Source organism: Fistularia commersonii, chromosome 13, assembly GCF_037954325.1.
Source record: "Fistularia commersonii isolate RoL2024-O1a breed Wild chromosome 13, RoL_Fcom_v1.0, whole genome shotgun sequence".
NCBI classification, from domain to species: domain Eukaryota; kingdom Metazoa; phylum Chordata; class Actinopteri; order Syngnathiformes; family Fistulariidae; genus Fistularia; species Fistularia commersonii.
The window spans coordinates 10648620-10665280 of record NC_141296.1 but is presented as its reverse complement, the minus strand read 5'-3'; the positions used below and the strand labels follow the sequence as shown (position 1 = coordinate 10665280).

General features: G+C 37.1%; 1 protein-coding gene across 4 annotated transcripts in view; it reads left to right on the top strand.

Annotated features, from left to right (window-relative positions):
- Positions 1-435: 435 nt before the first annotated feature.
- The window catches only part of fam13b (family with sequence similarity 13 member B), a 44724-nt gene continuing 28498 nt past the window's right edge, over positions 436-16661 (top strand). For all 4 annotated transcript variants that reach the window (XM_086157967.1, XM_086157965.1, XM_086157966.1 and 1 more), the window contains exons 1-6: positions 436-576; positions 1592-1798; positions 4699-4911; positions 6008-6185; positions 7547-7691; positions 15180-15307. In XM_086157967.1, coding sequence (XP_086014093.1) covers positions 1633-1798; positions 4699-4911; positions 6008-6185; positions 7547-7691; positions 15180-15307 — 830 coding nt within the window. In that variant the 5' untranslated portion in view covers positions 436-576; positions 1592-1632. The remainder of the gene's footprint in view (positions 577-1591; positions 1799-4698; positions 4912-6007; positions 6186-7546; positions 7692-15179; positions 15308-16661) is intronic.

The following is a 16661-nucleotide window of genomic DNA, read 5'->3' as shown; positions in this document are numbered from 1 at the left end:
AACTAACAAACTCTTTAGAGTGCCCTTGCTGGGCAGTCTTGATGTGATGAATGTTACACCAGTACATTTCAATGCTTTGTTGTTTTGCTTTCTTGTGATCTATATGTTTAGAGGGCTGTTATTACTGTTTTCATTCATATTTATATGCTGACAGCTGACATTCATGGCATATCCAAGATTTACTATTGTACTATAGACCAGGATTTTAGAAATACCTGATGCAAAATAAAGTAACTCAACTGGCACAATTGTTTGTTGATTTGTGGCATGTTACAAATCTGTTTACCAATGTTACCAATCAGTCTCTTATCCCCCCTCATTTATCTCCACCCTTTCCCTATATGTCCTTTCACACCAATTTTGTCTTGTTGGTTAAATGTCTCCAATCTTCATTCATTCCATTTCTTCCTTGTCTGTTTTCAGTGTAGCTAGAAGGGAATCCTGCAAGAGGGATTAGCGGTCCGTCAATGAGGAACTACCGGCTCATCTTCTGCCACAACCTGAAGCAACCATAGATGGTTCAGTGGTTCACTGGCTAGGGGAGGAGAGGACAGGACAAACTTTCACTGCTACACGGTAAGCCCACACCCAGATCCAATCATTGACTAACCACTGAAGGCACTGAAAATGCTGTGTATGGACATACAGAAGATTCATAATACTCTAACTTTGCTTTACTTTTTGAGATGGCTGGTCACAAATACTGATTTTAAAGTAGCACTATTGCTTTGTCAAGACTTTACACTTTGAAAGCTATATTGAAACTGCTCTGTATTTCCAATGTCTGCAGGCAGAACGGTGTGGCTAAATTAACCACAACCTTCTAGCATTAGACATGTTTGTCTTCACCACTTAGTGCTATGGCCTAACTTTTCTACTGTAGACTTTAGAATGAAGTGACAAAACATGCAGACAAAAAAGAGATTGAGGTCTGTTTTGGGGTTGCACTTCATCAGAATAAAGAGGAAAGTATTAACTAGAATTTTCATATGAGAACTAGAAATTTTGACCCCTATTAAGTGACTTTTGAAACCATATTAAAACCATAGTAAAAGTGGAATCCAGTTTTAATTTCGGTTTTTGCAAGCTAAAAATAGATGTGCAATAAAAGTGGAGACGTCAAAATCTAGCCCTTTATTTCTCCCATTGAACAATCATGCTGTGTGATTTTGGCACTCATTGATGGCAATGTATACTTTTGTGCAACCTAGTTGTGACAGCCTAAGGATTACGGAATTAATAAACATATTTCATACTCGCAGAACATTGTCATGTTCATGGCTTTGTTCAAGTTACTAGTACTGGTAACTTAAATACTAGTACTAGTATTTTTGTTTTACTGTCACTTTTTAATGTGTTTTGGGCTGTTTGTCAGCAAGACCTGTTGTTAAATAGCAAACACATAAATTCACTGACATCCACATCTAATTTGCTGTGTATATATGAGTTCACTTGTCAATTGTGTCTTTTTCTCTTGGTATACATGAACATATACCTAGTGGCATGTTTTGTGCTTTTATTCAAAAAATGTTCAGTTTCATTTCTCACTTAATTTCTCATATTGTTTGTATTTAACTTTTTTGTTCTGAAGACGTGAGGTCTTGGCGTGGTTGTTGTGAGGAGGAGGAGGCCATGAGGAAGAGCGTGTCTCTGTTGCCAGGCAACGAGGGAGGGGGTTCAGCCAGCACCACAAGGGTTTTTGGCGTCCCTTTGGAGGAAGTAACACGAACACACATTATCAGTGGCCATGAGGTTCCTGCTTTGGTGAAACACATTGTCGACTACATTGAGGAACATGGTGAGTGATATGCAGAACACGTGAAATCGAAGCATCTGAAAATATGACTACATGTATGATTGGAAAATGTTATCCATATGTTACTAAACCAGACATGACTATCCTTTTCTATTGAAATCAAATTCAGTATTCACTCAAATATATTTCTTGACAATGATATTTATGACAATGATATTTACACACACACACACACACAATTTGATCTGTTATTACAGTGCTGCTGTCAAGGTTGAAGGGTTTCACTTTATAATGTATATAAAGGGCCTGACTCTTGCTGAATTTTCATTCACCTTTGAGGGGAAACACCATCTCAATCTTATTGAATAAACAGTGAAAACAATATTTAGTCTTAAGTCATTGCATGCAAATCCATATCCACTTACAACACTGGTTGCTCAACTCTGTCTGAAACAGAAACAATATTATTGAGTTCCATTCTCTCCTGCTCTATGTTTAATTCTTGGTTAACTGGTTCATCCCTGGTTGCAGTTCCCCTCTTTTATTGCACCAACAAAGAAAATATTCAGAGAAATATATAGAAAAATTAACAGTCTATGTAATCTATATTTAACCTCCTCTAACTCCCAGGTATGAAAAAGGTACTCACCCATTAATATTTGCCTTATGATGGTGGCATTTAACATTAAAAGATACCTTGACCGACCAGGAATTTGTGGTTTTATTGGCATTTTTATTGTCAAAACGGAATGTTATGAGAGTTGAGGAATTAAAATATCAAAAAGAAAAGCTTCTTTCGGATCTTATATTCTAGCATTTTATATAGGTCACTACCCATTGTGAGTAGATTCAGAGAAAATGTAGGTATGTGACCTTAAAAAGGATACTAACACATGCTTTTGACTTATAACTGTGGCTCTTAAAGGACCGCTCAGAAGTGTTCACACTTCTCTGAGCTTTGAGTGAATTCTGATTGCATTGGCACAACTTATAGAAATACACCCTGTGAATGTCGGGCACTTAAATATTTGAAAAAGTATGTAGCCAGAGATCAGGTCTATGAAGCAAGATGAACTCTAAATGTGCTTGTGAGAACAGAGGAACCTAACAGAGTAGAATAGCCTACTTGGGGACCTGGCTCTCAGTCTTTTCCATTACCCCCTGCAGAACATGTCCCATGGAGCAAGAACCAAAATGATTTGTCATTTTTCTTGAAAGATCAGCTTGGTCCCTCAGGCTATGCAGACAATTCCTCTTAAAAATTAAGGGTATAAAATATGACTGAAGTAGATTACCTATGAACATTTAACAAGTTCATATAATGTTTTTTTTCCAAACAGTCCTTTCCTGTGTTTATCTTTTGAGATTCATTATATTTTTGACACAAATTCTGTAGTGTATTTCAACTTGAACCAAGCAGACAAGAAACAGTTAATATCTATAACAAGGAGCGCTTAGCAATAAGGGCATGATGCTTTGAACCTTGAAAACAGGGATGGAAAGTTGTAATTACCCTGTTATATTCTCAGTGATGTAATGTCACTGATATATGTCACAATGATATATGTCACTGATTTGTTTGAAATTTGGTGTTACCATGCGACTTTTTACAAGTGAGACATTCAGTCATTAGTCCACTGCAAAATTTGGTTGCAGCTTTCCAGTCCTATAGCTCACATGTACAAATTCAAAAGTTGGAGCAATTCTTCTAATCAGTACATCTATGGTCCCTATTTTCAGTATGTAATAATTGTACTGATAGAAAGTGCTTCCCTTTTATGTCTGTTCTTTTGCCACAAAATAGATTGACATGACAAACCTATTCTGTCAGTGAGGGTTATCTCATCTGCTGGAACTAAGCTTCCCCTCAATTAGTCAGTGAAGCAGGCTAGCCATTTTTGTGACCCTAGGCCTACTTGACTGTAAGAGGTTATGTAACGTCTCTAATCCTCCTGGCCCTCTGGTGCATTAATTAGGTCATCGATGACAGCCCAGAAGTTACTCAGCATGTGAAAAGGCCCTAATCTCTTCTTTAAGTGTGTGTGATGTTTGAGGTTTAAACCAGAAGTATATTGAAAAGATGTGTTGAAAAACACCATTTAAAGTAAGAAAACATTGAAAAATAAACAGTACTTGAAGGAGTTTGGGGCTTATATGATTAGAAAACAGGATGCAGCAGGATTAGCAGTAAATTACAGAACTTGCTGGAATTAGAGAAAGTAAGTAATTCAGGTTCTGATCCAAGTGTATCAATCCTAACATCCTGCATATTAAGAAGTTATGTTACAGATCTTTAATTAATTAACAATTACTTTTTTGATAAGCAAGTGCACCATTCGGAATATCTTGGAAACTTTCAGAATAATTGACTGGATTAAACCTGACAAGAAGAGAAGTGGATACTAACATATTTATTTATAGCTCAAGAAAACATGTTAGTTTTGGACAAAAACAATTCCTTCACAGCAGATGTCACAATTCATTATATAACACAAATCTATAAACTTAACATACTAGATGAACAGATATATCAGTATTGATACAAAACAACAAATGAAGAAAACCGGCCTAAGCATGATGGGAATTGTCTGATGTTATCATTTCATATCTTAAGTCACAGTGCACTGGGTCAGGCATGACAAACAAATCATGTGTCTAGTTACCATACTGCTAAGGGAAGAGTCCACAACTGCACACTCATTAACACAGATCCAGGTCAAAGTTTCTATTTCTCTAATGGATTTTAACAGTTGTAAAATACAGATAATTGAGGGAGATTTTTTTTTTTTTTTTAATAGAATCACCATAAATGGTTAGTAGCTTTTCAAACTAAATTTACTATTAAATTGTCATATTCTAAACATAAAGCTTAAAATGTGAGTGTTGTATTTGGCATCATCAACTAAATGGTCATCTTTTGTTGACTGTATTTATTTGATTAGGGCATTTGGACCTAGAGGGGCTCTTCCTGGTCAATGGCAATGCAGAGCGTGTGGATTGGCTGCGCCAGCGCTATGACAGTGGTGAGGAGGTTGAGCTTGTGAAGGAGGCAGATCTGGCATCTGCGGTCAGTTTGCTCCGACTCTTCTTGCAGGAGCTCCCTGAGCCTGTTATCCCAGCAGCAATTCAGAGGCACATGCTACAACTACACCAAGGTGCGTGATTTTGACGTAATCACAAATAAGCATCATTGTTTTTTCCTCTGCTTTTACTTATTCTGTACCTGTAACCTCGCCGATCTTGCAAATGCATTGCTTATGCTCAGGTTCAGTTGAAATCAAAGAGCAATACGAAATGAAAATCCGCACTCAAGAAGTGTGCAATATGTAATAATTGATCATAGGTGTATTTACCTGATCACTTTTGAATGGCATATTTCAACTGTTTCACTACAGAATATGGTACTCCAAATAGTGAATGTATAGGGATAAGATCTGAAGAGACATTCATTGAAGCATTTGGTAGCAGAAAAATTTTATATTCGGTAAAAATGTGTTTCAAATGCATTTAATTTTTACTATGTATGTGTTCCTACTGCATGTTGTACTGTAATATTAGTCACTAAAGTGCATGTCCATGCTCTTTTGCTTACAAACTCCAAAGCGGTGCTTGTGTTGTTGTATTATGATGCAGTCTTAATTCTCATTAAGAGCTTTTTCAAGCATTTAGATTATTCAGCACCCTTAAAAGTCAGACCACATCCAGCAAAGAAATTAATACTTGAAATAATATTTGTCATGTTGTCTTGTTACCACAACTAGTCAGTGCCACTATTTATTCCTCTTGCCATTATGATCACAGCTGATCTGCTTTAATCCCTTCATCACGATGGTGCATGTTTTTATCATCCTCATGTCAACAGTGGGGATATATGTCTAGGTCATTATCCGTTAGGTTTCTTCTTTTATAATGGCTATAAATAGCAGAATTCCATTTCTTGTCTACCCAACCACCACCATCAACTTAAAAAAGGATCAACAGGATTAAAAGTACATTAGGTCAGTAGTTTGATGGACTAGTTTACAGTAGAGCCTTCGTAATCCACAAACATACTGACTCTATTTCCTGATACCAAAGGAGCTTCGTTGCAACATGACAGTGAACCACTTTTCATGGTGATTGATAGCTCATTCTAAACCAGCACATTTTTTTTCTTGTGATTACAGTGATGGTTATTAAAATAATTAAGTCATGCCCTATCAAGATTGCTCAGTGAATCATTATGTTTTTGTGCTCTTTTTACACACCCAGAATACAGCAGTGAGGAGGAGCTTTGCAGAAACTTGAAATACCTGCTGCAGCAGCTTCCTCTGTTGAACTATGGACTGCTTCGTTTCCTGTGCCGCTTCCTTGCCAGCGTGGCTTCACTCCAGCGAGAGAATTGGAGTATTGGGGCACTAGCCGCAGTCTTTGGACCAGATATCTTCCAGTAAGATGCTTGTATAACATGACTGCATGGTCCAGTTATAGAACAATCTGAGGTGTTTGGTGGTGTTGACTTTTTTGATGTTTGAAAAATTAGAATTTGTGTGACCAAAGTCAGGTCTAAGATTATGACCTGAAGTAAAATGCCACAAATTTTGTGACCATTACTGTCCTTGTTTGTATTGCACTTCCCTCTACATCTACAGGGTGTGTATGAGTCTTAGAAAACTTCCATTCCACTCTTTCATTAATAAGCTTCAGTACTAACAGGTAACAAATCATCTAGTTTGCAATTAAAAGTCAAAGTCCAAGATCCAGTGTTGGGGAAAAAGTTTATGAGTTGCCATGTATCACTACAACCCTGACAGGACCAGACACAAATGTTCTCAGAATAAATCATTAATAACTCAGGAATGATTTAAGCAACGTCCATAAGCTATCTCATTATTAGCCAATGATAGGTGAGATTTTAGATACATTTTAGCTACAAAAAGTGATGGAGCATTTACACTTTGGCCTAAATTTCATTGACAGAACAGAGATTAGTCCATTCAGAAGGATAAAAATATTTTCCCTTTATATTCTTGTAAAACAATGGTGTGACAGTGCGTAACCCCCCCCCAAAAAATGGTACTATACAGGGGTACTATACTAAGACATTGGAACAGTATTTGGGTCAAATGGGTCAAAAAGTTAGTAAAAATGTAGTTATATTAGCCATTATTAATCTCATGACTGAAACTGCAGTTACTCAGCAGCAGGAATGAGCACAAAAGAAAGAACATAAATATCAATAAACAATGCGTAGGTGAACAAGGAAAGAATATTTATGATTTTGAATTAAGTGTGTATTGATACCAGCCAGCCTGACATTTGAAGACAATTTTTTTTCATATGGAAGGCTCATGAGTGACAGGTGCAATGAACCTCCCTGAATGTGATTAATACGATGCCCCTCCACCCCCAGACAGCCTATACAACAAAGAGCAGCTCAGTTAAAAAAAAACAAAAAACGTTATGGTAAATGCAAAATGTCTTCTTCTAATTTCTTTTAGAGTAAGCAGTATTCAAATATGCATTACATACAGTCAGTTTTTCTGCCAAGCTTAAATGTTACCTTGTTTTTTTTTGTTTTGTATTTTTAAGTACATTTGTACTGAATAGAAAAGGTCTACCAGTCTCTCCATAAAGAAAAACACAGTTTTCCATTGTTGTTTTGTCTGTATACTTTTGTACGCACAAATAAACTAAACTTTACACAGGCACTCATTCTGAAATTAGTTATTAAGTTGTTGGTAATCACTTAACAACCTATTACTATCATTGCACATCCAGTCTCACACTCTCCTAACTTGCCATCTGCAGTCTGTCAACAGACGGGGAGGACCTTTGGGACCAAGAGTCTGTCAGCAGAGTCCTGGCAGAACTGTTGGACAACCAGGAGGGCCTTTTTGACTCGGAGGAAGATGATGTTTCGACCACAAATGACTATAGCTCCATCAATGATCAGGTACTGCTAATCCTCTTAGTATGTAACATATAAGTTAGCCCCAGAAATATTTGGACAGTGACACACGTTTTCTTATTTTTGCTGTTTACGAAAACATATTCAGGATACAATTGTATTATCAATATGGCTTAAAGTGCAGACTCTCAGCTGTAATTTATAGAGTATTCACATCCAAATTGGAGCAAGGCTTTAGGAAGTACAGCTCTTTTAATACATAGCCGCCTCTTTTTCAAGGGACCAAAAGTAATTGGACAATTGACACAGAAGGCTGCAAAAAAAAATAACAAGACTGCACGGGCTCTTTCCTCGGTAACCTGTCATCAATTAAACAGTTAAAAGGTCTGGAGTTGATTCCAGGGGTGGCGTTTGCATTTGGAAGCTGTTACTATGAACACACAATATGCGGTTGAGGGAGCTGTCACTGGAGGTGAAACAGACCATCCTGAAGCTGGAAAAAAAGAAGAAACCTTTCAGATAGATAGCAGAAATGTTAGGAGTGCCCAAATCAATAGTGTGGTACATTCTCAGAAAAAAAGAGTTTACTGGTGAGCTTTGGAATTCAAAAAAGCCTGGACGTCCACTGAATACAACAGTGTTGGATGATCGCAGAATCCTTTCAATGGTCAAGAAAAACCTCTTTCCAATATCCACCAAGTGAACAACACTCTATAGGAAGCAGGTGTATCAGTATCTAAGTCTACGAAGAGGAGAAGACTTCATGAGAGTAAATACAAAGGATTCACTAAAATGTGCAAACCATTAATCAGCCTCAAAATAGAAAGTCAGAATTCACTTTGCCAAAAAACACCTGAAGAAGCCAGCCCAGTTCTGGAGCAGCATCCTTTGGAGAGATGAGACTCAGATCAACCTGTACCAGAATGATGGGAAGAAGAAAGTTTGGAGAAGAACTGGAACAGCTCATGATCCAAAGCACACCACATCCCCATATGGTGGAGGCAGTGTGATGGCACGGGCATGAATGGCTTCCAATGACACTGGGTCACTTGTGTTGATTGATGATGTGACAAAAGACAGAAGCAGTCAGATGAATTCTAAAGTGTATAGGGATATACTTTTTGCTCAGATTCAGCCAAATGCAGCAAAGTTGATTGGACAGAGCTTCACAGTACAGATAGACAATGATCCAAAACATAATGCAAAAGCAATCGAGGAGTTTTTTAAAGCAAAGAAATGTAATAATCTGCAATTGCCGAGTCGATCCCCAGATCTCAATCCAATGCAGCTTGCATTTCACTTGCTCAAGACAAAACTTAAGGTAAAAAGACCCATAAACAAGCAACAACTGAAGACCACTGCAGTAAATGCCTGGGAAAACATCATGAATGAGGAAACCCAGTATTTGGTGATGTCCACGGGTTCCAGACTTCAGGCAGACCTGCCTGCAAATGATTCTCAATAAAATATTGAAAAGTAACATTTTAATTAGGGTTATGTTTATTTGTCCAATTACTTTGAGCCCCTACGTGCTACAATTCCTACATGTTTTATCATATCCTGAATTAAACTTCCAAATCTGCACTTCAATTCCATTGTGGTGGCAAACAGAGCCCAAATCATGAAGATTGTATCACTGTCCAAATATTTCTGGGCCTAACTGTATATTGTCTCTGTCTCTGTTGTCGTTGTCAAGAATGCAAAGTCACTGATTGCACACCACTGACAGTAATAAGATCCCATATGTCCTGTTTGTTGGGTGGAGCTTGGTTTCGTTCTGACTGGTTTCTTCATAATTTTTCAAAACTTAGTTGACCACAAAATGCAATTTTAAAGAAATATTACACACACTGAGCAACTCTGAACTAGTGTTGATACTAATTTTAAATTGAAAATATTGATAATTCATGCGATACCCATGGCTTTTTTTTATTTGTATAACTTTTTTTGACTTATTCTGTATTTTAGAAAAGAGAGAAAATAATAAATTCTAATTATAAAAATACCCAATTAAAGTCTAAACCTTGTGTTATACCATCTTTAACAACAAATTCTTGATAAACTGACCAAACAATCTCTTCCTTTTTTTTTTTAACAGCAATCTTTATGAACAGTTAAATGTCGTCTGGCCGGTAGTACATGTCATCACATTTAATGATATTATGATGGCAGCCATAAATATGGGCAGATACAATACGCCTCTGATTTTTCAGTGAATTTTCATGCTGGAATATGATTCTTGAAATAATTGAAGCTTGTAAAAGGGGGGAAAAAAAAGCCAGGAACAGTTATGTTTTGATGTTTGTTTAGCCCTACCTTTTTAATTGGTGACTTGGAATTTTGTAAGGCAGCCATCTTTTACTTTCAACTAAGATACATTTAGCAGTCAAACAACCTTATGTGCTATGCTCGTTGCACCATGCTGTCTGATCACCTCCTCACTGAAATTGGTGTTGTACATAGTTTACGTTAATTGAAAACACTTTAGTCATTAAGAGAAGAATGAAGAGGAGCCCCGCCTGTTGACACACACACACACACACACACACACACACACACACACACACACGCCAGCATCCCCTGCGACCATGAGTGCAGGATAAGCAGCAGACGATGGATGGGTGGATATCATTTGAGAAACAAAAACTTGGTGGATGGATGGAAATTGGATGCATGGAAAAGAAAATATGTCCAGGACACAAATATGCTGGAAGGGCAAGTAAATACAGGGACAGGTATCAAAATATCTGTGCATAGAAACATTTGTCTTATATAAGAAACAGAGCAAAATAGTGTACGTGGGAAGTAGAAAGAGTGTGAATCCCTCCGCATAGCTTCTAACTATTGAGGAAACGAAAGTCTCCTTTTCAACACAAAATTCAAATATTCCCCAAAATGTCATGAACTGTTCTTTAGCCTTTTCCCAACCCTGCCACTAGGTTGGGGTAAATAAGTACTGCAGGTTTTGCATGATCTGAATGAGGACAAACATTCACAAGACCCATACTCAAGCCAGCCAAGGATGTTACGTCGGATGTTACGGCACCTCTACTTAGAGCAGTGGGAAGTGGCAAGTTTCACAATGCAACCATTTTCAAGTTTACATATGTAGGATTTTGAGTGTCTGTTTTGAAATGGCCGTTTCAATCTATCAATCAATCAATCAATCAATCAATCAAACAAACAGACATACAGGAAAAGAAAAAAAAACAAAGAAAACCAAAAAAACAAACAAATTAGGCGTGGAGTAAACATAAGCCGACTGTGATGAAAAGCTAAACGGTCTCGTTTTAAATATCAAATCCTTGTTTTCTTTGAATTTTCCTTTTCACATATAATTATTTTTCCATATATTGTTTGGTTTGTTTCTTTTTTCATTAATTATCTATCTATCTCTCTCTCTCTCTCTCTCTCTCTCTCTCTATATATATATATATATATATATATTATGATATCTGCTTCTTCTTCTCCTTCAATACACAAAAAGATTGTTGAAGTTTTGTTTATCAATCAAATATTTAGCAATATTGTCATGTCCTTTTCCTCTTTTTCTTTTGGCTGCTCCCTTCCATCTAATTCTTTTCTCTGTATCCTCCTCATCTACTAACAAAGTTCATGTCCTCCTTCAGTACATGGTGTGAAAAATGTTATAGTCAAGGCACCCAAGTTCAGTTTATGGTATACTTGGAAAAAATCAAACGTGACAGTAATATAGGTCAGTAATAATATTTGCTATTAATCAAATAAGTGCCTGAAAAGCTTAATCATCAAATCATTTAGTCGTTGTTTATGTCTATATTCTTATCTTAGATTATTGAAATTATAGAGATTGTAAGTAATCCCATTTCAACATACCAAGCTCCAGTATATATCGATATATGAATAAGGAAGATGATGACATATATCAGTTTTTTTTGGTTGTTTTTGACTGAGAAGGTCATCTGTAGTCAGTACAGTGATAGCCCATAGTGTTAATTTAACTTGGCACAAAGACTTCACTGATGGGACTCACCCTTCTTTCATAGAAAGTACATCAGAAAGAACATGGTGTTGCCTTATTCTACTGAATCACAATACATCTTGCGTATTAGATGAGCCAAATTGTTTTGACTCGTAGCTATTGGAAACTGAGCCAATGGGGAAGTAACATGTGAATATGGAACCGTTCATGAATAGTTTCTGTCTACAGAAAAAAAGAACCCACTTTAAGGCTTGGCTAGATATGGTCCCTGAATTTTTTATTTAGTGAGCCCCTCTCTGACTTCTGTGTTACATAATTGTAATTGACTCCTTTTTTTGAAGCACCTGTTTGAATGTGGGGAATTATCCTTAAAAATGTAATAATAATATTTAATGAAGAAACACATCAAAAATGTAATAATAATGTTTAATGAAGAAACATATCAAAATATTATATTTGTAAAAAAAAGTAACAAGGTCACAACCATTTGAAATACAGAGGTTGCCCTTTGTATGTGGGTACCCAGGAATGACTTACATTTTCTGCCTGTGTGTCGCTGAATATGTAGGAAGCCATGAGTTCTTCTCTGTTCTCAACAGATGCTAAATTGTGGGACAAAACAAATAGGTTTTTATGTTTGCAAACTGAATAACAACACACACAAAGATAACAGATGGTGATTTTAAAAAAAAAAATGAAGGTGATACTTGAAATAAGTGGCTGCAGGCACACTGAGTTTGCCTGGGGTTTTTTGCACGGTTAAGGTTAATTGGAATACATTGCCAATAAGAGACTGAATGGCTGTCTCTATATTTTGCCCTGTGATTGACTGGCGACCAGTATAGGGGGTACCCCGCCTTTTGGTGCATTTGGGATCGGCTCCAAAATCCCCTGCAAACCCTAAGTGTAGGATAAGCAGTAGATTATCCTGCAATAAGACCTCTGGTGAGGTCTTATTGCTGTGTGTGTGTGTGTGTGTGTGTGTGTGTGTGTGTGTGTGTGTGTGTGTGTGTGTGTGTGCGTGTGCGTGTGTGTGCGTGCGTGCGTGTGCACGTGCGTGCGTGCGCATGCGTGTGTGCGTGCGTCATATCAGGGCATTTCTTTATTTTTAGTAAACAGTAAATACTGATTAGATATTCTATTCATGTTTGATGTAAGAAGTAAACTGTAACTAGTCTTCTTTGAATGGCAACAACATTTTCTGGAAGTCCTTCTATGGATTATAAATTAAATCCCCCAAATGTCACTCAGCTTAAGTTGCAAGTTGCTTGACTAGTACCTATATCAAGTGACATATAGAAAGTGTATTTAGGCAGTCTGTAATGTGTAGTTAATGTTCAAATGGGCATTGAGAGTTGAGTTCAAGGTCAACCTTGTTAGTCATCATTTCTTGCCCTTTTCCAGCACTTTGTTAATAATTTAGTATTTTGCACCACGCACATGTGTTGCTCAGCTACACATAAAATAACACACAATTGCTTTCTTATCACAATGGCTTTCTAGAACTCTAACTAACCGTTTCGACTTTGTGGTCATAATTATTTATGATGTGGAATTATAAAATCAGTTCAAAAGTAGTCTAATATGCGCGCGCACACACACACGCACAAAGAGGCACACATGAGTCCTCTGAGTCATCCTCCTATGTCTGCCAATAAGAGCTCTTGGAGCAGAGACACAGAGACACAGCAGAGACAGAGACACCATAGAGACATTTAACTGACAGGGGAGACGGTGTTGATGTTGAAGATATATAGGACATCATTGTGTCTTGCTGTTCTCATTTTTAAAGAAATTGCTAATATCACCATATATATAATAAATATATATTTAGTCAAGTGTAGTGGTGTTTAATGCTTGATGTGAGAGAGTTTGTGCCCTTTCCGAGTTACTTGTTTACTGGTCACTGTGACAGAGACTCACTGGGAATTTATTGAAAAATGGTCTATATTCCTTATTTGCCATGTGTTTGTCAGTCATCATTGACTAGCTTACTGAGTATCCTCATCTTTCCATGTGTGTGATACTGTGTTACCCATTTGATCTGTCTATCTTTAGATCTTGTGAAACAAACATGAATACTCATGATCAACATATTTCTTTCAAGGATTGCTTTTTCCTCTGCTTCCTTTTAATGAGCTGGGAATCTCAAGACATTAGAGGTCATAACAAAACTATAAAAATAATGAGCAAAGATCATTTTTAATTTGGCATTAAAATTGCGTGGTTTTACCAAGAAGCCACGTCACATAATCCCTTCACATTTAGATGGTCATCTTGTCTTTGTCAAATGTTTTTTTTCCACAATGCAGATGCCTCATTGGTACCCTGTTTCTTTTGTGAATGTATACGTACTGAACCAATTAAACCCCTCCATGATACCATTGACCTGAATGACAATCATTCAAAGACATCACTAATATTGACCAATTAATATTCTGAAATGAATGTCAGTGTTCCATATTCTTAAATATTATCTGATGTCCTGCCCTTCCTTATAAGTAAATGACTTTTCGCTGACCCACCAATAACTGTATAGTGTAATGAATTTAGTAGGTACTTATAATGTATTTATTTTAGCATGATCATATTACCATTTCAACTTAACAGCCTGTATGTTTAAGGCCAGCTGTATAATGTATTGCATTTTGATTTCCATAATAATTTTTTGTATACAAGGAAGAAGTTTGAATTTCCCCTTATATTCAATGGGTTCATAAAAACATTATATTACAATCCATTCATAATATACTACTTATCCTGCATTTAGAGTTGTCAGAGCCTATCCTGTCCATCCTTGGGCAAGAGGCAGGGAACACCCTGGTCCAGTCACCAGTCAATCGCAGGGCCACATATAAAGACGAATAACCATTCACACATTTTTGGACTGTGAGAGGAAACTTGGTAACCCTCCCAAGCAGACAATGGGAGAGCATGCAAACTCCACACAGAAAAGCCATCTGTGGGAAATGAACCCATTGTATTACCCATTCAGACATTTTTACCTTTTATCCTTCATTTTTAGAGGCTCAAAGATTGACCAACTCCTGACCTGGCCACGATATTCCAAGAAACTTGAGGTTTTATAATTATCTAATGTTGTTATGCTGAGAAAAGAAAAAAATAGTAAAAATATTATAAGTAAAAGAGCGAAAGTGTTGAATATTACCAAATTTACAGTGACCTTGTTCAAAGAAACAAGTGAACTGGTTTGTTTAGCAACACGCTGTAACATAGTGAAGGAAATTTGCTTCATTCCATTGCCAGTGGTCCTTACAGTATGTAAGGGCCCAAAACCCATCCATTTATCTTACTTAGGGCCATTTAATTAAATAGCTTCTATCTGTTTTTCTCCAATCTTCCACAAAGCTTCATCTTCTGCTTGAGACTCAAACGCATGCTTTTCAGGATTGCTCTCAATGGTTGCATTGCTAAGAAATCACAATGATGGAACAATGTCTCAAATAGGGCGATTTCCAGAAAACATGACTGACACAATGTGTCTCAGAAGGGGACAATGGGATGAGGCTGTTAAGGGACCCTATTAATTTCCTTTTTATTTCTGTTCACAGATCACAGAGCTATTGGATGATGAAAAGTGTGAAGCCGAATGTGAAGAGTTGCCCCAGGACGAGGAGGAGGGCCTTCCCTCATCTGACTCAACACATGACAAACATCCTGATGACATTTCTACAGCCAGGTGAGACATCATTTTATCATAACTATCACTTACAGCATGAGAGGTTATCAGTTAAGCTGAGGGAAGATTTTCAATGAAGAGTTTGAACTGTGACAAATGTGTGCTGTCAGTTTGTCTTAGATCAACATGAAGATTTCACATACCATGGGAGGGATCACTGCTAAAATGTGGCTTTTATCAAAACCTAATCAGCAATTGAAAATACCAAAATTGAAGGCATGTTGTCTAACGTGCATTGAAGTACTCATTTTTCTTTGGCAGGAATGCCAGAAAGATTTTCGATTACACTGTATCATAATACTCGCTCAGGTGCTCCTCGAAGCACGACTTGTGACTGATACTTGGCTTCAAGAGATGAAGTGGCATTATTGACCCGGGGAACTTGTTTTATCATAAGGCAATTATAGCAGCTTATGGATGATGCAGTAACACATTTGTATTTTCATTTTCATAAATGTTCAGCTCTTTGCATTTCCTTGCTATCACAAGAGTGAACATACCTGTTGTCTGCATGTCCTTTAAAATCATAGCAAGTTTGTTTTTCCACTGTTAATTTGATTCATAGGTGCAATTTGTTGTTATTCTGTTGTTGTAACAAGAAGCGAAAGATCTGTCAGATAAGTGACTTCATGTACACAGGATAAGGAGTGTCCCTCTATGCTGAGGGAACAGAGGTCAATCCCCAAACACTGAGATCTCTCTTCAGATTCTTATGATCTGATGATCTCATTAAAGTTAATTTGACATAAAAAAACACACTCTGTGCCTCCACACCTTCACAGTTCACGTAGCAGATAAAATAAACCCAATATCATTTTAGTCGCTCTCAGTGCAGTGACTCTGTATAAGAGTTGACAGTCAAAGGTGGTTCGGGTACAATAAACATTGAGGTTTATAGAGGCAATTTTCAAGATGTACTTCATAGATAAACACAAAACAATTTAGTACATTTAAAATAAAAGATGATATTAATGACATGATATAAATGAATGCGCAGCATTTAACCTGTGATTTGCGTGCGCTTGTGCGTGTGTGCATAGGTGTGCAATATCCATTTAAAATCGTTGTATGATTATCCACATCTTTGATGTCTTAGAGATTTAATAGTTGCCACGTTTGCAATGATGATCAAAGGTGTGTGTGTGTGTGTGTGCGTGTGTGTGTGCGTGTGCGCGCAACTTATTTAAAACGATCCTGGCTAGACTGTTTTGATCTTTAAGTCTCATGTGATCGTTTCAGTTGGTATTAATCAGGCTGATCTGCTGCCATCATTCTCTAAGCTTTGTCTAAGCTATGTGTCAGTTCTGGAGGATTATTGTAGTATTTATAGCCCCTGAAGTCCACAGTTGATATC